We start from the raw sequence: 25,511 nt of genomic DNA on the forward strand, positions 1-25,511 counted from the left end.
GGACACCTAACACAGAAAGCCACTCTATCAACACAGGGAAGCATAAAAACTGAGGAGACAAAAAAACAAGTCACAAATGACAGAAATGGAGGAAAGCAAACTACTGGATATAGAGTTCAAAACCACACTTTTAAGGTTTTTCAAGAATTTTCTAGAAACCGCAGATAAATTTAGTGAGACCCTCAAGAAATTTAATGAGACCGCTGATAAATTTAGTGAGACCTTCAAGAAATCTAGTAAAACCCTCGAGGTTATGAAAAAGGACAAACTAGAAATTAAGCATACACTGACTGAAATATAGGATATTATGCAGAGTTCCAACAGCTGACCAGAGGATCGCAAGAATCAAGTCAAAGATTTGAAATATGAAGAAGCAAAAATCACCCAACTGGAAAAACAAAAAGAAAGAAGAATCCAAAAATATGAAGATAGTGTAAGGAGCCTCCGGGACAACTTCAAGCATACCAACATCCGAATTATGGGGGTGCCAGAAGAAGAGAGAGAGCAAGATATTGAAAACCTATTTGAAGAAATAATGACAGAAAACTTCCCTTACCTGGTGAAAGAAACAGACTTACAAGTCCAGGAAGCGCAGAGAACCCCAAACAAAAGGAATCCGAAGAGGACCACACCAAGGCACATCATAATTAAAATGCCAAGATCAAAAGACTAAGAGAGAATCATAAAAGCAGCAAGAGAAAAACAATCAGTTACCTACAAGGGAGTGCCCATATGACTGTCAGCTGATTTCTCAACAGAAACTATGCAGGCCAGAAGGAAGTGGCAAGAAATATTCAAAGTGATGAATAGCAAGAACCTACAACCAAGATTACTTTACCCAGCAAAGCTATCATTCAGAATTGATGGTCAGATAAAGAGCTTCACAGATAAGAAAAAGCTAAGGGAGTTCATCACCACCAAACCAGTATTATATGAAATGCTGAAAGGTATCCTTTAAGAGTAGGAAGAAAAAGAAAAAGGTAAAGATACAAATTATGAACAACAAATACGCATCTATCAACAAGTGAATCTAAAAATCAAGTGAATAAATAATCTGATGAACAGAATAAACTGGTGAATATAATAGAATCAGGGGCATAGAAAGGGAGTGGACTGACTATTCTCGGGGGGGAAAGGGATGTGGGGAGTGACTAGACAAAAATTGTACACTTATGGATGAGAACAGTGGGTGGCAGAGGTAAGGGCAGAGGGTGGGGTGGGAACCGAGTGGAGGGGAGCTATGGGAGGAAAAAAGAGGAACACCTGTAATAATCTGAACAATAAAGATTTAATTTTTAAAAAAGCTTCAAAAAAAAGAATAAACTATTACTTTCACCCCCTCCCAAAAGAAAAAAGAAAATCAAGGCCCTACAACCAAGATAACTCTACCCAGCAAGGCTATCACTTACCATCAAGAGAGAGATAATGAGCTTCCAAGACAAAAAAAAAAGTTAAAAGAGTTCACCACCACCAAACCAGTATTATAAGAAATGTAAAAGGGACTTAAGAAGAAAAAAGGAATAACATGGCAATAACTACAAACCTACAAATAATTCCTTTATTATTTTTATTTTTAAAATATATTTCTTTATTGATTTCAGAGAGGAAGGAAGGAGAGAGAGATAGAAACATCAATGATGAGAGAGAATCATTGATCGGCTGCGTCCTGCACGCTCCCTACTGGGGATCGAGCCCGCAATCCAGGCATGTGCCCTTGGCCGGAATCGAACCTGGGACCCTTCAGTCCGCAGGCTGACGCTCTATCCACTGAGCCAAGCCAGCTAGGGCCAAATAATTCCTTTAAATATAAATGGATTCAATGCTTCAATCAAAAGACACAGGGTGGTTAAATGGCTAAGAAAATAAGACCCATAATCAGTATATGCTGCCTACACGAGACTCCAGATCAAAAGGCACCTACAGACTGAAAGTACAAGGATGGAAAAATATTTCATGCAAATGAAAATGAAAAGAAACAAAGCGGGGGTAGCAATATTTATATCAGACAAATTAGACTTTAAAACAAAGATTATAACAAGAGCCCTGACCGGTTTGGCTCAGTGGATAGAGCGTCGGCCTGCGGTCTTAAGGGTCCTGGGTTCGATTCCGGCCAAGGGCATGTACCTTGGTTGTGGGCACATACCCAGTGGGGAGTGTGCAGGAGGCAGCTGATTGATGTTTCTCTCTCGTCGATGTTTCTAGCTCTCTATTCTTCTCCCTTCCTCTCTGTAAAAAATCAATAAAATATATTTTAAAAAAAATAAAAAGATTATAACAAGAGACAAAGGATATTTCATATGCAATAGCCGAGATAAAGAAGCAACTTAAGTGTCCACTGACATATGATGTGATAAAGATGTGGCACATATATACAAAGGAATATTACTTTGCCATAAAAAAGGACATATCACCATTTGCAATAACATGAATGAACTACAGGGAATTAAAAGTAAACTAAATCAGAAAGAGAGAGACATATACCATATGGTTTCACTCATAAGAGGAATCTAAAGAACGCAATAAACAAACAAAACAGAAACTCATATATACAGGGAACTGGTGGTTGCCAGATGGGAAGGGGATTGGGGGAATGAGTGAAAATGGTGAAGAGATTAAGAAGTACAGATTGGCAGTTACAAAACAGTCACAGAAATATAAAGCACATCATAGGGAATATGGTCAATAATACTGTGGTAACTATGTATGGTGTCAGACGGGTACATAGCCCTTATAACTTCATAAGTCATATAAATGTCTAACTACTATGTTATATACTTAAAACTAATATAATATTGAATGTCAACTGTGATTAAAATTTTTTTAATGTTTAAATAAATGAATCTAGCAAGTTTTACTAAATAAATCACCCTCCCCCCCACTCCCCATATACCAGTGTCCCCCAAACAAAGAACTCCAGGACACCGATTATAAAAATTGTCACCCACACCTAAAACAATCTGCAAACACAACCTTTCAAGGAGAAAGAAGAAATACAATGGAAATGGGGGGAAAAAAAGATTTGCTAAAGAAGTAGACCTATTAATTTAACACATTTTCTGTCAAACAAATCAAATGTCCTTAGTGCCATTGTTCCTAAAACAATGAATAGAGTACTCTCTTTCAGGTAAAGGGTGTTCATTAAATGGAAATGGTCAGGAGAAAAAAACACTCTTGCAGTCAATCAGACATTTCAATTTTAAGGACGTACCAGGTGTATCGGTTAATAATGCGGATTTTTTTTTCAATAGATGGAGTTACACATATGTTGATATATATGTGCTTTGATATGTATGCTATTCTATTGTATTGATAGCACGCTTCAATCTTCATGTCAAATTTGCTGAAGGTGTTATCATCATAGATATTTTTACTTAAAAATGTCGAATTCCGTGCCCAAAAAAAAGAGCATTTGCAGGAAGTTTTAATTCATTACTTTACTTTGAAGAAAAATGCTGCTCAATACTTCGGGAAGCTTATGGTGAACATGCTCCATCTCAAGATACTTGTGAATGCTGGTTTAAACGCTTTAAACATGATGATTTCAATATGAAAGACAAAGAACGCCCAGGTCAACCGAAAAAGTTTGAAGACCAACAATTACAAGCATTATTGGATGAAGATGTGTGTCAAACTCAAAAACAACTTGCAGAAAGATTGCTCAGCAAACAATTTCTGATCGTTTACAAGCAATGGGAAAGGTTTTAAAGGAAGGAAAATGGGTGCCACATCAACTGAACAAAATACAAATGGAAAACCGAAATCATCAGTAAAATGTTGCTTCAACGGCACGAAAGAAAGTCTTTTTTGCATCGAATTGTGACTGGCGATGAAAAGTGGATTTATTTTGAGAATCCCAAATGCACAAAATCCTGGGTTGATCCAGGTCAACTATCAACAACGACTGCAAGGCCAAATCGCTTCAGAAAGAAGACAATGCTCTGCATTTGGTGGGATCAGGAAGGTGTGGTGTACCAGGGGTACCAGTTAATAATGCAGACTTTGTAATCAAAGAAAACACAATAATTTCAAGAGAAACATCAAAAGCTCTTTACTCAAAGTAATGTCCATCGCTAGCTACACATTCCCTCCATCTTTCAGGTAATTTGTGGATACCTTACCAATAGAACTTTTGTTTTGAGGCAAACCATTCAGAGACCCAATTTTCCTCTTCTTCGTATGCTTTGAAGTGCTGCTCAGAAAGTGCGTGTGCCATCGATCGGAACAAGTGGTAATTTGAAGGAGCAAGGTCTGGTGAATACACCAGGTGGGTTAATACTTCCCAAGCAAGATCTTTTAACGTGTCTTTAACTGGTTTTGAAGTGTGTGATGGTGCGTCATCATGAAGCAAAATTACTTTGCCATGTCTTCTGGCCCATTCTGGTCATTTTACAGTCAAAGCGTGGTTCAAATTGATTACTTGTTGTTGGTTGCGATCAGTATTAATGGTTTCACCTGGTTTTAGAAGCTCATAACACACCACACCTTCCTGATCCCACCAAACGCAGAGCATTGTCTTCTTTCTGAAGCAATTTGGCCTTGCAGTCGATGTTGATGGCTGACCTGGATCAACCCAGGATTTTGTGCATTTGGGATTCTCAAAATAAATCCACTTTTCATCGCCAGCCACAATTCGATGCAAAAAAGACTTTTTAAAAAAATATATATATTTTATTGATTTTTTTTACAGAGAGGAAGGGAGAGGGATAGAGAGTTAGAAACATCGATCAGCTGCCTCCTGCACACCCGCTACTGGGGATGTGCCCACAACCAAGGTACATGCCCTTGACCAGAATCGAACCTGGGACCCTTGAGTCCGCAGGCTGACGCTCTATCCACTGAGCCAAACCGGTTAGGGCAAAAAAAAGACTTTCTTTCGTGCCGTTGAAGCAACATTTTACTGATGATTTCGGTTTTCCATTTGTATTTTGTTCAGTTGATGTGGCACCCATTTTCCTTCCTTTAAAACCTTTCCCATTGCTTGTAAACGATCAGAAATTGTTTGCTGAGCAATCTTTCTGCAAGTTGTTTTTGAGTTTGACACACATCTTCATCCAATAATGCTTGTAATTGTTGGTCTTCAAACTTTTTCGGTTGACCTGGGCGTTCTTTGTCTTTCATATTGAAATCATCATGTTTAAAGCGTTTAAACCAGCATTCACAAGTATCCTGAGATGGAGCATGTTCACCATAAGCTTCCCGAAGTATTGAGCAGCATTTTTCTTCAAAGTAAAGTAATGAATTAAAACTTCCCGCAAATGCTCTTTTTTGGGCACGAAAATCGACATTTTTAAGTGTAAAAATATCTATGATGTTAACATCTTCAGCAAATTTGACATATGAAGTTTTGAAGCATGCTGTCAATATAACAAAAGAGCATATATCTCAAAGCGCATATATATCAACATATGTGTAACTCCATCTATTGAAAAAAAAAATCCACATTATTAACCGGTACACCTAATATTGCCATGTCAGGAATTACTCTAGCAAACCCACCGGAGGGTAAAAGTAGATCCAACAAAGCTCCTAACGAGACTGGGCAGTATCTATCTATATACATAAAAAGCCAGCGACCGTAACGCCATAACCACCAGTTGCTATGATACCCACTGCAGCCAGAGAACCCACCCGATGGGGAGTGGGGCTGGCCCACCAACCCCCTGCAGCCCCCCCCCCCCAGCAGGCCTTGCCTCTAATTGCCCCCCGCCCCCCCCGCCCCCGCCACACCAAAAGGAGGCGTGGCCGGCTGGCAAACCTCCTGCAGCCCCTCCTCCTGCCTGGTTCCATCCCAGATCGCCCCCTCCCACCCCAATCAGGGGCAGGGCCGGCTGGCCAACTGCCTGCGGCCCCTCCCCCTGGCCAACCCTGCCCCTGATGGGCCCCACCACCCCGATTGGCCCACGGCCCCTCCCCCGAGCCAGCTCCACCTCTGATTGGCCGTCCTATACCAATTGGGGGTGGGCCTGGCCAGCCAACCTCCCACGGCCCCTCCCCTGGCCCCTGACCCCCGATCAACTCCCCCACCCCATTAAGGGGCAGGGCCAGCCAGCCCATCGCCCATGGCCCCTCCCCACAGCCGGCCCTGATAGGGCTCCGATGGGGCCGGCTGGCTGGCCAACCTCCCACCATCTCCTCCTCCTGACAGGCCCAGCCCCAATCCGCCCCAATTGGGGCTGGGCCAGCCGGACCCCACCCGTGCACGAATTTGTGCCCTAGGCCTCTAGTGTAGAATAAAAGCTAAGAGCTGACCATTACAATGTGAAACTTACAAGAACATGACATCACTTAACACATTGTATGTGGGAGAAGTATTTATATGTTTTACGTTGACTGTAAGTAGTAGAGCCACATGTTACTACCTGCATACAATGTGTTAAACCAGCCAAATATCTATCACAAAGATCACCTGAGATCAGGGACTTTAAACGGAAAATGAAACACTATCTCCAATGTATTTTTATATAAACCATGTTATATTTTAAATGAGTGTGTGGATAATAAAGTACAAAACAGAGCATATAAGAGATTTACTTTGAAGGGTCAATCACTCTCCAAAACAAAACTTCTTTTGGCTGCAAAAATAACCAACTTCACACTATTTATACAAATTCTGGGATTTATACTATGATGCAGGCCAGAAATTCTACTGCTCCTCCACCACAGCCCAAACAAACCTTAGGACATCGGTAGAGTAGCACAACAATGGAGCAGGAGAGAAAAAGAAAAAGTGTATCAAGGTCTTACTTCCCAGCCAAAAAGATAAAGAACAAAAAATAAGGCACTGGGACCAGATACCCCAAGGTGGCAAAGATGGACATGCTTCTGTAAAAAGACACCTTTAGAAGCCACAGGTAAATGATAAATCCCATTGAAGTTTTACAGTTATCCTTCCAAGACTCAAAGCCCTTCACAGTGTACTATTTATAACTGCTTAAGTCATCATCACAATACATTTTTTTCTCCAAACCCAAACGAAAATTTATTTAAATCCATAAATATTTTGCCATACTAAGAGGAAAATCCAATGGGAGAAACCATAAAAATATTTGGAGCAACATCAAGAAAGGTTCTGTGGTTAGTATGTTCTAAACTGAAAATAAACTTTATATAGCTTGGTATCTGCATATGTCCCAAATGTGCATGCCAGGACTGGGACACACACACACACACAAACACCGAGCTTAGGCTTCACTGAGCTTTTGACCTGGTTATGACTAACCCCCGCCCTCATCCACCCCTAACAGTCCACCACTACACAATGTTCAAGAGATATGTCAAGAAGAGCCTGTGCCCTGACAAGCAGTGGCAGCAGGGCAAGCCAGCCTGAGGCTGCATCACAACACCTGCAACACACCTTCTATCACAAGAGCATCAAGCAACTAGCCCTTGCCTGAGGGAGGGCTTTCTTTATAGGACCCAGTCAGCTTCATACCCTCTTCTCCACTACCCCAAGCCACTCTCCTTAAATGACTACACAAGAAAGAAAAAAAATTACATCTGTTTCCCAGCATGTGCAACTGCTAATGACATGCACATTTGGGAGCAACTTTGATTTCTTTCTATTTCTATTAACAAAAATATTAAATGTTTGCATTTAAGAAAAATAATCACTATCAGAAGGAAAAATTCATCTACTTCATATACATAGTGTACCTTCTATACAATGACCAATACTTATACTTACTTATACTCTAAAGTATACTCTACTTATACTCTAAAGGAGTGATTCTTGTTTTTTTTTTTTTTAATGTTTTTATTGATTTCCGAGAGAGGAAGGGAGAGGGAGAGATAAAAACATCCATCAGCTGTCTCCTGCTACTGGGGTTCGAGCCTGCAAGGGCAACACAGGCATGTGCCCTGAACCGTAATTGAACCTGTGACCTCCTGCTGCATGGGATGAGACTCAACCAACTGAGACACTGACTGGGCTAAAGAAATGATTCTTAAGCAGGATAATCTTGGTCCCCCCAAGATATATTTGGCAATGTCTGGAGACATTCTTATTTGTCATAACTGGGGTTGCTACTGGCACCTAGAGGTCAGAGGTGCTGCTAAATATCTTAAAATACATATGACAGCTTCCCACAGCAAAGAGTTATCTGGTTCAAAAATATCAATAGTGCTAAGGCTGAGAAACCCTGAGCACTAAAGAAACCCACAGAATCCTGAGCTCAAACATCCAGCAATTCCTTTCTCAATCATAAGAACTACTGAAAAAAGACTTTCCCAAGTTTTCCAGCATAAATTGATTAGTATTAGAGACTAATGTAAAGAAGATAAAATAAAAGCATCCAAGGAACAGCATCCAATGAACTATGAAAATTCAGGGGAAGGGTAAAACAGATCTCTGAAGAGGGTACAGTATCAAATGAAAGACAAACCACAAGCTAGAAGCTATACTGGATTTCATTCCAAGTTCTAAGTATAAAATCATGCTCAATATAAGAAACAAAAGTGAAGGGAACATAACATAATTCAAGACTTTCATCCTCCAAAATTCTGCATAACCTCAAAATATTAGCTCAGGTTGAAGACCTTGGAAAGAGTGAGAATGTCAATCTTCAAGTCTCGAAGATACGCCTTTCAAAGCGTATCTTCTATATATATAAAAGCCTAATGTGCAAAGTGTCCCCTCGGGAGTTCGATCGCTCGCTAAGACATGTGCTGACCACTAGGGGGCGGCGCGGAATGAAAGGAGGGCCCTGGCTGGCAGCTGGACGGCGGCCCCGATCAGTCCTGATCGCTGGCCAGACCTAGGGACTCTACCCATGCACAAATTTTGTGCACTGGGCCTCTAGTTTGCAGATAAGATTTCCACAGAAAGACAATTTATATAAAGCACAAACACATGCCCTACCCAGTTTGGTTCAGTGGATAGAGCATCGGCCTGGGGACTGAAAGGTCCCAGGTTCGATTCCGGTCAAGGGCATGTACCTTGGTTGCGGGCACATCCCCAGTAGGAGGTGTGCAGGAGGCAGCTGATCAATGTTTCTAACTCTCTATCCCATTCACTTCCTCTCTGTAAAAAATCAATAAAATATATTAAAAAAAAAAAAAAAAAGCACAAACACACAAGTATGGTTATACAGTTTTCATTTGGTATAAATTTAATTTGTAAAACACAGATTCTCACATAGCTCATAACCAGTGAGAAACATTCATAAAATCATAGACTTTTAGTTCTAGGAAAAATGTAGGAATTATCTAGTTTAAGATTCCCATTTTAAAAATGGGGCATTTGAAACCAAAAGTGATCTAAGATCACAATTCAATGACAAACTCGATTTGGTCCCTTTGAAAATATATTCTTATTCTTTCTTCTTCTTCTTTTTTTTTTTATTAATCCTCACCCAAGGTTATGTTTTCCATTGATTTTTTAGAGAGTGGAAGGGAAGGAGGCAGGGAGAGAGAGAAAAAAAAAAATCAATGTGAGAGGAACACATCGATTGGTTGCCTCCTGCATGCTCCCCAACCAGGACTGGATCAAACCTGCAACCCAGGTATGTCCCCTTGACTGGGAATGGAACCCAGGACCCTTCAGGGCCAATATACTTAACCACTGAGCCACATTGGCCAGGTCTAAAAATACATCAACTAGATCTAAGACCATATAGTTAGAAGCCATGCTGTTCTGTCCATTTTGGCTGTTCACACTGAATTTTCACATAAACCAGTTTTTGCACTTGGGTTTTCCAGCATTCTGATAGTGCTCCTCATTCTTACCTATAACAAATTGCAAGAATCCAGCACTCTCCTGATCAAAGGGCAGACGGTTGGTTGTACCGAATGCAGCCAAGTTTTATTTTAGGCTATTCTAACTGTGTTCCAGAAAATTAAGTAAGACCCAACTGAACTTCTGTCATAAAGCAAGCCAGATGCCAATATAGACTGTCCTTCAGAGAGAGATGAGAGGGTATTGCCCTTTCTACAACTGTAGAAGCTCCCAACTACCTCTTTGAAACTTCATATAGCAGGCAAAAACTGAAAAAACAAACAATAAAAGACTGCCCTTTCAAGATGTTGGTATAAACAGAAAAGGATCTAGTATTCACTTTTGGAGAGATACACTGACAGAACATTCTCTCTCCCCTTTCAGGATTTCAAACAGCATATACATTTGCTCCTCTATAATTCACATCCTGTTCTTGGGCTTTCCTTGTCAGAGAAGGAGCAGATCCTGAACCTTTAGAAGACATTTATCATGTGTTATCTATCTTACATTAAACAGATTCATGTGACAAACCACTTATTTCTAAATCATTTTAGATATATTATCTCCAGGCATGTTCAAATACCATCTTCTCACATTGAGGCAATATCTAATCACCCTATTTTAAATTGCAACAACCCACCCGATCAACTTGGCTAGCCTCTACCCTACTTGATTTCCTGTCATCCTCTGAGACACTATACAGTTTGTTTAATGTCTGTCTCCTTCTGCTAAAAAGAGGGCAGGTATTTCTGTGTTATGTTCACATCCAGCACCTAGTACACTGTGCCTAGCACACATAGTAAATGCCCAAAAAATATTTGCTGAAAGAAACAAATGAAATTATGAACTTGTTCTTCTGTACTAAATTAAGCATAAGTTTTAAAACGATCTTCAGCATCCCACATTATTAAGAACCAAAGAACTCTAGATCTGCATTGTGGAATCTTGGTCATTACCTAGGTCTAGCCCAGTGATGGCGAACCTATGACACGCGAACTCATTTTTTTTGGTTGATTTTTCTTTGTTAAATGGCATTTAAATATATAAAATAAATGTCAAAAATATACATCTTTGTTTTACTATGGTTGCAAATATCAAAAAATTTCTATATGTGACACGGCACCAGAGTTAAGTTAGGGTTTTTCAAAATGCTGACACGCCGAGCTCAAAAGGTTCGCCATCACTGGTCTAGCCCTTCATTTTATAGATAATGAAAACTGATGTAGAAACAGTGTGAGGTAGTAGCAACAGCATAAAATTTGGTATCAAAGAACCTGAGATCCAAGTGAAAGCCTGTGTGCAAGCAACTTAGCCTCTCTAAATTTTCAATTTCCTCATGAGGATATCTTCTACCTCACGGTGATGGTTAAGGATGACTAAGAATAAAACAAAATAACATTTGGAAAACGTACAAAGTGCTACTATACAAGTGTCATTTATCACTAGGTTATTTTAACCTGTCCCAAGTCACAAGAGCTAGTTAATGGCACAATTAGAATAAGAGTTCAAGTTTCCTAACGCCTAGTCCAATGCATCTTGTGTCATGAAACTAGGCTTCCGATTCCCCTATTCAGGGCCAACTTATTCTTTCATCTAGTTCAAGGCTTCTTACTTAACCTTGTATGCTTGGGGATCACGTCTAGAATTTGATGAAAGCGATAGTCCCTCTCCTCCAGCAAAGTGCATATATATACACCAACATAAAACACCCACAGCCCATCTACAGGCCCCATTACTCACTGATATACTAATGTACCCTCAGCAATTTTTATTTCTTATTTTCATAAATAAGTCATGCCTTGGTGATATTAACTAAGAGGCTGGATCCAAGGAAACACCAAGAGTAGAATTCAGGAATCTGAATTAAAGGTACTGCCCCCAGATCATCATGCTGATTAGGTGGGGACTTTAATTAACCACATACAATCACAACCAGAAAGGAGCTACAAAGGAGGCAATGGTTTCAGTACTCAAAAGCAGGAAGCTCAGGGAAAAAAGCGGTAGACAGGACTAATAGATTCTTTTTATCATGCTGCTATACTATATAGAAACCATTCAGATAATTTTACATGAGCATTTTCAAAGAGTCACCTAAAGACATCAAGGTTTCTTCTTTAGAGAAAACATGCAGAAATGTTTGTGATGAAATTTCTGCTCTCAACCCCACACCCATCATGATTAACTCCAGACCAGATTATCTAAAATGATTCTATCTTCCTCTACTTTACTTTGGTCAAGTAACATACTATATTCACTGTAAAAATAATTTGGCTAGGAAAAAGAACAATCAGTATGAAATCTTTGGGGAGATCAATACCAACTACTGAATGCAGTGTCATTAATCCACTGTTGTCCAGCTATACCTCAACAGCCTCATCTGAAAAATAAAAAGAACACCCAATCTATGGTGCAAATACATTGTGAGAATATTTGATAATCTCTTAATTTGTTAACAATTAATTGCTGTTATTCCTGAGTGGTGGGACCCAATGTTAACAGTTAACAGCTTTTATCTTTGAGTGGTGGGATTATGGTGACTTTAATTCTCTTACCTATAATTTGCTTTAATTTTTAAGTTTTACATAATGTTTATGTATTATTTTTAAAACCACAAATTATGAACTTAAAGCATTACCTAACTAGGGTAAGGAATGTCCAGCCCATGGGCCATATGAAGCCTGAGAACTCATTTGGTCTGGCCCTGTCAAGACATTAGGGGTGAGTTAATTAAATGTTTGACCAAATATCACAGGGTAATTTTTAAGTTGATAATTCTGTATGGCCTGCAAGTGATGTTATAAATATCTAAATGGCCCTTGGGAGAAAGAAGGTTCCCCACTCCTGATCTATACATTCAGATTTTTCATCTGATGTTTAGAGAACACCAATTTGGGGGGTGGGCTACAACATATAAGTCCTTATAGCCCCAAATAAGAATCAAGTATATTGACTCTTCTGAAGAAATCCTGTACATTCAAGGTGGAGAGAGAACAAAGATGTGTTTTTTTTTTACATGCAAAAATAATATCTGTGCTTTGGGGACCAGTTCTATAAGTAGGAGGTCTTGACCTTCGGCAGCATTGCATCATGAATCTTTCCAACCCTTCACTCTCTAAAAGATTGCTTCACTTTAAAAAAGAAGCCAAGTCCTTAAGGATTCTGCTTCCTAAATTTTTTATAAACCCATGGATTTAGCTTGGTGGTCCAGGGTAAAATGAGATTTTCCCCACAGGTGAAAACTGGCTGCCTAAAATCTGATATCCAACTTCTATGACTTGGTATTATTCATCAATCTTATCTTTTAAGATTGCCATAAATTAAGATTGTAGAGCCTTTTTAGCTGGCCTAACAAGATCCAACTCAGCATTAGAATTGTTTTGGGATTTTTTAAAGGGTCTTCCACTGCATCATAAACTCTAACCACGGAATTGTTTCTCAAACTGTCAGGACAATAAACTATTTGATTAAAACATCACCTAAGCAAAATAAAAATAAATTTACTTATACTTAGAGAATAAAAACTGATATTGTTTCTGATGAACTCTGCACTGTCACTGAGTTGAATTTATTAGAAGCCTAAAATAAATTTAAAATTTTTAATTTCTGATAACTACTGAAAATTTTAAGTTAAATTTTACATTAAGCAGTTCAAAACACACTTTACATGAGAAATGAGAATTATACAAGAACTGCAGAGTAAAAATATCACTATCACTTGTTATCCATCTACTGAACATCTCCAAATAAAAATATGAATTGTTACCAAAATGGAGTCCATATATTCATTCCTGTGGCATGTATTTCAAATAGCATACACTTTACCAACAAAAAGTGTCACTGCCCAGAAACAGTCATCTCAAATAGCCCCATTACTCACCTGTAACTGATTTTTTTCATTTGTTATACATACAAATTTGACCTCTTTGATCAGCTTACATTTCCTCTAGGAATTAAACTAGCTAATACTTAGAAATCACAAGTTTATTTCTTAGAGCATAAGACAAGTAATTTATAGAATACTCTAGATATCTGTAACAACTTAAGGCAAAATTAGTTACCTCTACTTTTCCATCAACAAACTGGGAATACATAGATTTTGAAAGATGAGCTTTTCCACAGAGCTTTTACAACAGGTCCCTTGAATCACCTCAGTTTCATTACCTGGGGCTGGAGGCAAGTTTACCAGCACCCAAGATGGCATCGTTGCAGGCAACACCTCCCACAACAGCCACCATTTTGAGGATCAGGATATAAACTACTCACGATTTTATGCCAACTAAAAGAAAGCACAGGATTACCAGAACAATTGATTTAACTCTTGACTTTTTAGCATTCCCCAACCTTTCATTTCTGTGGCCCTGTTTCTCCTCTTCAGTCAATATAAACAGTTGTCCCACTAAAATTTTTAGTAAAAAGCATGCTTTCTACAGTTACGTTCAAACTTTGAAAATAAACACTATGGTGCTACCTAAAATACCCAAGTTATTATGTCTTCCTAACATTTTAATTACATTATTTTAATCAGTTTAAGGAACTAAGAATCGCCAAAAGCCAGTGAATGGTCCTAGTTTATTAGCCTACATTCCTCTTCATTCTTCCACCCTACCCTTTTTGATCTTTTTATTTCCCGATTTCATTAACTCTGCAACAAGAGCAAGTTCCCACACTTCATTCATATGAGAAGCAAATGATATCTGCGCAAAGAATCTAAAACTAAAGATAAGACAAAAATCTTAGGAGTAAACTAATTAAAATCAACCCGAAAACGGCAGAAAGTAAGATAGGTGGGGGTGGGGAGGCAACAACCACGATTTGCTCCTCCAAACGGGTGATTCTTATTTTGATTCCTCCACCGGCGAATTCAATGGCAGAATTGAAAAGAAAAACTGACCAAGTTTCCACTTATCTTTCTCCAAAGGCAAAAGGTGATTAAGTCACTACGCATATTGCTACAGGACAGCAAGCAATTCAACCTGCCAACCAATCAAATATTTCACACCCCCTTCCAAAAATAATACTAAAAGAACGGAGGATGCCGGTGGGCTAGCTGCCCGTCTCGGCGGTCCTGTGCCTCCCGTTCCTCACACTCCCGCCACCAGCCCTGCCGCTGGGACCCCTGGTCTGCGTGCGGCTCTCACAAAGCCTCGGTGTGAAAGCACCTTCGGCCTGACCGGAGCCATCCTCCTCCTCCACGATCGCCCGTTGAGATAATGGCGAAATCGACTCCAAGAGCTCTCGAGGTCCCCGCATACAGAGGGCCGTCGGTTCCGAGGGGAAAGACGCTATTAAAGAATAGCGGAGTCCTAAACTTTCCCTCCGCAGCGCCGCAGCTCCGAGCCGGGCCCCAGTCCCCGCAGCCCCGAGTTAGCCCAAGGCGCCCCCGAGGTGGGGGCGAGCCTCGCCCGGCACCCCATCCCGCCACAGCAGCTGGCTCGCCGCTTCCCCCGACCCCAGAGGGAGCTCCTGAAGCCCGAGGAGAGCGGCGGTCCCACTCCCACAAAAGCGAGTTCCCCCCGCCCTACCGCCGCCCGTCCGCCTCGCCTCGCCGGAGCAGGCGCGGTGCGCGCGGCGGCCGCCGGCAACGTCCCGAGCCCAGGCTCCTGCCTCCGGCCAGTCCGCGCCGCACGCCCCGCCGAGCCCTCTGCTGGGGGCCGACGCCTGGCCGCGTCTCCGGCGCCGCTCCCTTCCGCGTGGAATTCCGGGCGCCCGGCGGGGCAGGGTAAAGGGGCGCCGCGCGCGGCCACTCACCTCGATCTCGAAGTCGGGCAGGCGGAACGCCGTGCGAAAGAGCGAGCAGAAGTGCGCTATGGCCGGGACTTCCCACCAGGAGCGGAGCTCGCCCAGCCCGGCCGCACCGCCTTCCTCTGGGCACATCTCCCGACGGTGGCGGCGGGAGCGCCGGCCCCGTGCTCGACGCGCTCTTTGCGGCCCCACGCTGCCCGCCCGCCCGCCGGGACTCCGGCCTCAGCTCCTCGGGCGGGGGCGGGGGCGGGGACGGCTGCTTCTCCCGCTGCTGCCGCCGCTCGGCGGGTGCATGAGCTGAGGGCGGACGACCGCGCGGGGGGCGGCGGCTCGGACTCAGTCACTGAGGCGGCGGCTGCTCCCGCTGTCCGCGGGTTCCACGCCCTCGCCCCATCCCGCGGCTGCGGCTGCGGCTGTGGCTGTGGCCGCCCCGAGCCGGTACAATGTAATCATCTCACAGCCAGCAGAAACAGATGGGGCTGGGGGCGGGGAGAGGGCCGAGCGAGGGCCGGGGGAGGGGCCGCCACGAGGAGGGGGCGGGGCTGCTCCACCACAACAACAACCCCGCCCCCACCCCGGCCCGGACAGCTGCACGGGAAGAGAGGGGGAGGGGAGAGGGACCTGAGCGCCCCAAGAAAGAATTGTATGTAGAAGGGAGCGAGGTGCACCCTATGAACTGCTCTGAGATGCACTCCGCTTCTCAGGTGTCTGGGGCTGAGGAGTTTAATGACTTTGATGAATAAGGACAATAAGGGTCTCTCTCCCACCCCCAACTTGGCCTTAGTGGTTACATTCTTTTAAGGGGCCCGCTGGATGGTTCTTTCTGAGGCTAGATCCTGAAAGACGCACGTGGGAGGTCAGATGTTATTGGTGCTGATGGTAGTACAGGAGAACCAGTGGACTGTGCTCAGCAGATATCTAAGGCCTAGAGAAATTAAGTGGTTTCCACGTGTTATTTAACACTTTTATTCCATCCAAGAAGCTCCTTAGGCGAAGGAGCTGGCTTTCTCCAAGGGAAGAAGGTGGATGGGGCTGGTGAAGCTGGAACTCAGTAGGATGGGGGCAGCAGGAAGGGTTGGGTAGGGGAGGCACCAATCAGCAGAGGTGTGGAATGAGCGACCCCCTCCCATCACCCCCGGAAACGGACATGTAAGACCGCCCTAAAGAAGACAAGCTTTAAAAAAAAAAAAAAAAAAAAGATGCTCTTGGAGTCCTACAACTACCCTGGCTGCAGAAAAGCTGCCGTCACAGTGTAATGAGAAAGGTGGTGGGTGGGAAAAGGGAGATAGTCTGAGGAGTGTGTTGTGTTGGGGGTGGAGACCTGCACGCCTTAGGCTAAGACTCTAGAACAGTGGTTCTCAACCTTCCTAATGCCCCGACCCTTTAATACAGTTCCTCATGTTGTGGTGACCCCCAACCATAAAATTATTTTCGTTGCTACTTCATAACTGTAATTTTGCTACTGTTATGAATCGTAATGTAAATATCTGATATGCAGGATGTATTTTCATTGTTACAAATTGAACATAATTAAAGCATAGTGATTAATCACAAAAACAATATGTAATTATGTATGTGTTTTCCAATGGTCTTAGGCGACCCCTGTGAAAGGGTCGTTCGACCCCCCCAAAGGAGTCTCGACCCACAGGTTGAGAACCGCTGCTCTAGAAGGACCTTGAGGCCTCCTCTTGAGAAATGTTTCATTCTACAGTATGTTAGAATTCTAAGCCTCAAGTGGGGAAAATCACCTCCAAAACTGACCAGAAATTTGGAAAAACTACAATGAATGCCCAGATATTTGTACTGATCACTGCAATTTCGTATTTATTGCATTCTACTCAAGTCTCAAAGGGCCTTAGCTGGCTGGTTTCTGTATTCCACCTCTCAGACAGGAAGCACTGCCCCTGATGCTTCTCCCAAATTAATCAAGTACTTATTGAGTGACAGGTACAATCACAAAGTGTATGGTGATGAAACCAAAGATCCTCTTCTACCTTTGAGCAGTGTAAAGTCTGGAGAGAATGGCAAACGTATTGAACATTATGTGATAGATTTTGGAGTCTGGGTACTTCTCTCTCACCTCTCCCTCTCTTTATTCTGGTAGTTTTAATAACCTGTTTTGTTTTTATAAGGCAGCATTTTAAAAAAAACACCCAACTTCTTAAAGAAAATGTATATTTCAGTGTATCTTTTATGAATCAACTAATCTCAAAATACTTCATCTTCTAATATTCCCCCACCCTCACCCCACCTCTGTGTAGAAACAGCCCCAAGGTTTGCAGTTTTACTGTTTTATTACCTGGAACTATTAATTATTTAAAATTCATCCTCAAACTCTACCATATATTTTAATCTTTGACAAAAGTTAGCATACATCTAAAGAGCAGAGGGTACATTTTGGTGTGTTTCTAAAGCACAGCTACTATGTAGATATTCTATTAATAGATGAGATGTAAAAGGTGACAAGCCACTGTGGAATTAATTACATAACCTGAATTGGATGTTTTCCCCTGTTTTTCTTCATTTCCTCACATATCGGTTTGACCTTCCACACTTGCCTCTCTTTTATTAAAGGGTTACTGCTTTCCTTTAACATTTGTTTTGAATCCATTATATCCTGACTGTTCTTTCCTCACCTTCTTTTTCCTGGTTCTCCTCCGTCTTTTCATTCTTGCCTTTATCTATTATCATTGTTTAACCTTTTTTACCTGGCCTCTTCTCATTAGCCAGCTTGGTGTCACTAGCCAGCTTCATAATAGTGCCTAGAGAACGTTAACAATACTAGAAAGCATGTTTTGGTTACTCTAGTATGTTTGAATGCTGGTTATATTCCTCCCACCTCCACTTGAAGGCTACTCTGTTGTCCTCTTCCCTCCTCCACAATCCTGTAAATCACCGATTTTCAATCTTTTTCATCTCATGGCACACATAATTACTAAAATTCTGCGGAAACCAAGAAATATGTTTTTTGCCAATCTGACAAAAAAAAGATTTAATTTTGATTTATTTACAATAATAATAGTAATAGTAATTACCTACCCTTTTTGCTCCAAAGTGACTTTAAAAAATCAGGTGTCTAGCCCTGGCTGGTTTGGCTTAGTGGATAGAGCATTGGCCTGTGGACCGAAGCGTCCTGGGTTAGATTTCAGTCAAGGGCATGTACCTCAGTTGCAGGCTCCTCCCTAGCCCGGGCCCTAGTCGGGGTGCATGCAGGAGGCAACCAGTCTATGTGTTTCACATCGATGTTTCTCTCTGTCTCTCCCTCTCTCTTCCACTCTCTCTTAAAATCAATGGAAAAAGTGTCCTCCGGTGAGGATTAAAAAAATCCAAAAAAAAAAAAAAAATCAGGTGTCTATACTTGAGTATAAGGATTTGTGGTACCAAGAATTAACCAATCATATGCAACCTTATTATGTGATGTGACCAATAAGATGCAACTCTATTATATGACCTACATATTTATGGTTCAAGACAGGGCATTCACACCAGACAGCTATCATTGTGTTGGCTGTTGTCATTTTCTTTGACAATCTAAGGGAAAAGAGGTCAGTGCCTATGTAGTCAGGTATAGCATGTTTTAAGAATTCTTTTTTTTTTTTTTTAATATATTTTATTGATTTTTTACAGAGAGGAAGGGAGAGAGATAGAGAGCCAGAAACATCGATGAGAGAGAAACATCGATCAGCTGCCTCCTGCACATCTCCTACTGGGGATGTGCCCGCAACCCAGGTACATGCCCTTGACCAGAATCGAACCTGGGACCTTTCAGTCCGCAGGCCGAGGCTCTATCCACTGAGCCAAACCGGTTTCGGCGTTTTAAGAATTCTTGTGGCACACCAGCGTGTCCCTGTACTGCTGTAAATCAACAAATCTGTCTTGGAACTGGAGTTGCCCCCCTGGTGGTGGTCACAGACTTCTCCCTGTCTCTTCCTGTGTACCTTCTTCCCCTGTGAGTGATTTGCCTTCTAACTTTTTTTTCTAAGGGCCACTTCTCAGTGTTCATATGGATAGGTACATCAACTTTAGACTTCTTTCTTTCTATACATCCTCTAACTCTGGTTCAGTTTCTATAGTTTTTCCTTGGTTTCCTCACTACGCTCTCCACTCACCCTAGCTTTCACCCACAGTCTGGAACCAATCCTGGTCTGAGCAGCTAATGACTGTTACATGTCTTGGGTCTGGCTGAAAGTGTTGCCTCCATGTTCCCTGAGTTTGGGTTCTAACTAGAATCTCACATTTTGACCCCTGCTGCTGCCTCTATTGGAACTGATACCCTGAATCTTTGACCCTGCTTTGAACATTTGTTCCACCTTTCCCTTAAGACTTAACAGCCTCAGATCTATTTTCTGACTGTGTTTCTGGCCTAATCTCCTGGAATCTAGATTGCTGACCCCAGTACCTAGATCAGTGATGGCGAACCTATGACACGAGTGTCAGAAGTAACATGCGAAATCATTTTTTGGTTGATTTTTCTTTGTTAAATGGCATTTAAATATATAAAATAACTATCAAAAATATAAGTCTTTGTTTTACTATGGTTGCAAATATCAAAAAATTTCTATATGTGACACGGCACCAGAGTTAAGTTAGGGTTTTTCAAAATGCTGACACGCCGAGCTCAAAAGGTTCACCATCACTGACCTAGATGTTAGACACTCGTCCTTTCCCCCTTCCTTTCTGCCTTTAATTCAGTGGTTCTCAACCTGTGGGTTGCAACCCCTTTGGCAGTCGAACGACCCTTTCACAGGGGTCGTCTAAGACCATCCTGCGTATCAGATATTTACATTACAATTCATAACAGTAGCAACATTGCAGTTATGAAGTAGCAACGAAAATAATTTTATGGTTGGGTCACAACATGAGGAACTGTATTTAAAGGGCCAGAAGGTTGAGAACCACTGCTAATTCAACCTGGTATCTCACTCTTACCTTTTTCCAGCCTGGCCAATTTTTTCATCCTCTAAACATTAGTTGTATAATATTCCTTAAAAACATACACAGCTCTTCCTTTTTTTTCCTTTCTCTCTCTTGCCTCTTTTCTGTTTGTGAGCTACTGCCACTGAAAGTGCCACGCAGTTCTCTCTTTCTGGACCTGGGTGTCCATGTCAGCCACAACAGACTGAAAGGTTGGGCACAAGTAACCCAAGAATAAGGACATCTACCTAAGGCTGTTGATCAAGTTGTACAGGTTTATGACCGTATGAACCAATTCCATCTTCAACCAAGTGGTGCTAAAGAAGTTATTCATAAGTAGCACCAACCAGTTGCCTGTGTTTCTTCACCTGATGATCCGAAGGATGAAGCTTCCTGGCCAGGAGGGCAAAACCACTGTGGTTGTAGGGGTGATAACCCAGGATATGCATGTACAGGAGGTGCTCAAACTGAAGGTGTGCGCACAGTGTGTGAGCAGCCCTGGGAACCCACTCTTCAACACCAGGGGCAAGATCCTCACCTTGGATGAGCTAGCCCTAGACTCCCTCAAAGACTGTGGCACCATCATGCTCTCTGGTTCTCCAGTGCCAAGAGATGTACAGTAGGTCCTTGGGTTACATCAGAGATCCGTTCCTACGGCACGACATAACGCGATTTTCGCCATAAGTTGGAACCCACCTACATAAGCACCTAGTCACTCACATGGAGCACATACACAGCAGTAATGAAGTGAAACAGTAAAAAATATTTAAAAGAAAGATAACAAGCCAAAACCGGTTTGGCTCGGTGGATAGAGCGTCGGCCTGCGGACTGAAGGGTCCCAGGTTCGATTCTGGTCAAGGGCATGTACCTTGGTTGCGGGCACATCCCCAGTAGGAGATGTGCAGGAGGCAGCTGATTGGTGTTTCTCGCTCATCGATGTTTCTGGCTCTCTATCTCTCTCCCTTCCTTTCTGTGAAAAATCAATAAAATATAAAAAAAAAAAAAAAAAAGAAAGATAACAATTCCTGACCTTTACTTGTGGTAAATAAATAATAAAAAACATAAAGCTCATATGTACATACGTCGAAATGACGGAACTTTTTTTTTTTTTTTTTATAAATACTGTAAATGGGAGATGGCGACTTAACCACGAAACGATGTACGTCAAGTGCGACATAACCCGAGGACTGCCTATATAGGCATTTGGGCAAGGGCCAGGAAACACCAAGTTTGAACCCAGTGTGTGCTCTGAGGGCCAAGAGTTCCAGTTGTGCCAGAGGTATTGGCCAGCCTTGACTACAAAAACTAACCCTAAATCCTGCCTTTTTAAAAAAAAAAAAAAAAAAATGTATTTTTATTAACTTCAGAGAGGAAGGGAGAAGGAGAAAGAGAAACATCGATGAGAGAATCATCGATCAGCTGTCTTCTGCACACCCCACACAGGATCAAGCCCACAACCTGGACATGTGCCCTGACTAGGAATCGAACCATAACCTCCAGGTTAATAGGTTGATGCTTAACCACTGAACCATGCCAGCCAGGCGATCCTTTCTTCTTATTACTTTAAAAAAAATAATACTTTATTGTTGAAAGTATTACATATGTCCCCTTTTTCTCCCCATTAGCCCCCTCCAGCCTGTCCCCGCCCCTGCCCCAGGCCCTCACTACCCCATTCTCTGTGTCCTTGGGCCATGCATATATGCATACAAGGTCCTTGGTTGATTACCTCCCATACACCCACCCTCCCCCGCCTTCCCTCTGAGATTCTGCACTCTGTTCCATCTGTATGTCCACTCACTTTAGAGAAGTGTCCATTTAGGTCCATTGCCCATTTTTTAATTGGATTGTTTGTCTCTTTTTGTTAAGCTGTATGAGTTCCTTATATATTTTGAATATTAACCCTTTATCAGATGTATCATTAGCAAATATGTTCTCCCATACAATGGGCTCCCTTTTCATTTTGTTGATGGTTTCTTTTGCTGTGTGGAAGCTTTTTATTTTGATCTAGCCCTGTTTGTTTATTTTCTCCTCAGTTTTCTTTGTCCTAGGAGATATACCCATAAACATATTGCTACAAGAGATGTCTGAGATTTTGTTGCCTATGATTTCTTCTAGGATTTTTATGGTTTCACAACTTACATTTAACTCTTTTATCCATTTTGAGTTTATTCTTGTGTATGGTGTAAGTTAGTGGTCTAGTTTCATTTTTTTGCATGTATCTGTCCAATTTTCCCAGACCATTTATTGAAGAGAATCTTTTGAATCTATTGCCTCCGTTGTCAAATATTAATTTAGCGTAATGGCTTGGGTCAATGTCTGGGGTCTCTGTTCTGTTCCATTGATTTATGTACCTGTTCTTGTGCCAGTACCAGGCTGTTTTGAATATGGTGGCTTTGTAGTATAATTTGAAATCTGGTATTGTGATTCCTCCAATTTTGTTTTTGTTTCTCAAGATTGCTAGAGCTATTCAGGGTCTTTTTTCATTTTATATAAATTTTTGGAGTATTTGCTCTAGATCTGTGAAATATGCTGTTGGTATTTTAATAGGGATTGCATTGAATCTATAGATTTCCTTGGGTAGTATGAACATTTTAATGACATTGATTCTACCAATCCATGAACATGGTATATTCTTCCACTTGTTTATATCTTCTTCTATCTATTTTTCAACATCCTGTAGTTTTCCAAGTACAGGTCTTTTACCTCCTTGGTTAAGTTTATTCCTAAGTATTTTAATTTTTTGTTCCAATGGTAAATGGGATTGTTTGTTTAGTTTATCTTTCTGAGAATTCATTATTGGTGTATAAAAAAGCCATTGATTTTTGGGTATTGATTTTGTATCCTGCAACATTGCCAAATTTATTTATTAAACCTAGTAGTCTTTTGATGGAATCGTTAGGGTTTTCTATGTACAGTATCATGTCATCTACAAATAATGAGAGTTTTACTTCCTCCTTTCCAATTTAGATGCCTTTTATTTCTTCTTTTTTGTCTGATTGCTGTGGCCAGGACTTCCAGTACTATGTTGAATAAGAGTGGTGAAAGTGGACATCCCTGTCTTGTTCCTATTCTTAAGGGAAATGGTTTTAGATTTTGCCCATTGAGTATGATGTTCATTATAGGTTTGTCACACATGGCCTTTATCATGTTGAGATATGCTCCCTCTATTCCAACTTTGCTGAGAGTTTTTATCAAAAATGGGTTTTAGATTTTGTCGAACACTTTTTCTGTGTCTATTGATATGATCATGTACTTTTTTTTAAAGTATCCTTATTGATTTCAGCGAGGAGGGGAGAGGGAGAGAGAGTTAGAAGTATCAGTGATGAGAGAGAATCATTGATCGGCTGCCTCCTACTGGGTATTGAGCCCACAACCTGGGCATGTGCCCTTGCCTGGAATTGAACCTGGAACTCTTCAGTCCCCAGGCCTTTGCTCTATCCACTGAGCCAAACCAGCGAGGGTGATCATGTAATTTTTGTCTTTCAATTTGTTTATGTGATGTATCACGTTTATTGATTTGTGAATATTGTACCAGCCTTGAATCCCTGGAATAAATCCCACTTGGTCATGGTTTATGATCTTTTTAATATATCGCTGGATCTGATTTGCTAATATTTTTTGAGGATTTTAGTATCTATGTTCATCAGGGATATTGGCCTGTAGTTCTCTTTCTTTGTAGTGTCTTTATCTGGTTCTGGAATTAGGATAATGCTAGCCTCATAATAAGAGCTTGGAAGTGTTCCTTTCTATAGATTTTTTGGAATAGTTTGAGAAATATCGTTGTTAGTTCTTTTTTGAAAGTTTGGTAAAACTCCCCTGTGAATCGGTCTGGACCTGGGTTTTTGTTTGCTGGGAGTTTTTTGATTCCTGCTTTTAAGTCCTCAGTTGTTAGGGACCTCTTCAGGTTTTCTTATTCTTCCTGATTCAGTTTTGGAAGATTGTATTTTTCTAGGATTTTGTCCATTTCATCCACATTGTCCAGCTTGTTGGCATATAATTTTTCATAGTATTTTCTTATAATCATTTGTATTTCTGTGGTGTCAGTGTTTACTTCTCCACTTTCCTTTCTGATTTTATTTATTTGGGTCCTCTCTCTTTGTTTCTTGATGAGTCTGGCTAATGGTTCATCAATTTTGTTTATCCTTTCAAAGAACCAGCTCTTGGTTTCATTGATTTTTGTATTGTTGTTGTTGTTTGTATTGTTTTTGTTTATTTCTGCTCTAATCTTTATTATTTCCTTTCTTTTACATACTCTGGGCTTTTCTTGTTATTCTCTTTCTAGTTCTTTAAGTTGTAGGGTTAAATAGTTTATTGTTGATTTGTTGTTGTTGTTTTTTGAGGTAAGCCTGTAGTGCTATGAACTTTCCTCTCGAGACTGCTTTTGCTGTGTCCCATAAATTTGGGGTGGTTGTGGGGTATTTGTTTCTAGGAAGTTATTTTTATGTCTTTCTTGATCTTGTTGGTAACCCATTCATTGTTTAATAACATGATATTTAGCCTCCATGTGTTTGAATGTTTTTTGGGTGTTTTTACTGTTGTTGATTTCTAATTTCTTTCCACTGTGATCTGAGAAGATGCTTGATATGATTTCAAACATCTTGAACTTATAAGGACTTGTTTCGTGTCCTAACATATAGTCTATCTTTGTGAATGATCCATGTGCATTTGAGAAGAATTTATACTCTGCAGTTTTGGAGTGAAATGTTCTCTAACTGTCAATTAAATCCATCTAATCCAGTGTTTCCTTTAGAGTCACTGTTTTCTTGTTAATTTATGTCTGAAAGATGTATCCAGTGAAGTCAGCAGGGTGTTAAAATCCCCTACTATGATTGTGTTGTTATCGATCTCTCCCTTAAAGTCCTCTAGAAGTTTTTATATATATATATATATATATAGAGAGAGAGAGAGAGGTGCTCCTGTATTGAGTGCATATATGTTTACCAGGGTTATATTCTCTTGTAAGATAGACCCCCTTTAGTATTATGGAGTGACCTTTGTTGTCTCTTGTGATGGAGTTCATTTTGAAGTCTATTTTGTCAGATATGAGTATTGCTACTTCAGCTTTTTTTTCCATTTCCATTTGCATGGAAAATGTTTTTCCATCCCTTCACTCTCATCCTGTGAGTGGGTCTCCTGTAGATGG

General features: G+C 41.1%; 1 protein-coding gene across 2 annotated transcripts in view; it reads right to left on the reverse strand.

The window, feature by feature from the left end:
- CECR2 (CECR2 histone acetyl-lysine reader) overlaps nt 1-15,667 on the reverse strand; it is a 212,275-nt gene extending 196,608 nt beyond the window's left edge. For both annotated transcript variants that reach the window (XM_070409297.1, XM_070409296.1), the window contains exon 1: nt 15,461-15,667. In XM_070409297.1, coding sequence (XP_070265398.1) covers nt 15,461-15,586 — 126 coding nt within the window. In that variant the 5' untranslated portion in view covers nt 15,587-15,667. The remainder of the gene's footprint in view (nt 1-15,460) is intronic.
- Nucleotides 15,668-25,511: the final 9,844 nt, after the last annotated feature.

Source organism: Myotis yumanensis, unplaced genomic scaffold (genome assembly GCF_028538775.1).
Source record: "Myotis yumanensis isolate MYYU_CA2020_CCGP unplaced genomic scaffold, mMyoYum1.0.hap1 SCAF_3, whole genome shotgun sequence".
NCBI classification, from domain to species: domain Eukaryota; kingdom Metazoa; phylum Chordata; class Mammalia; order Chiroptera; family Vespertilionidae; genus Myotis; species Myotis yumanensis.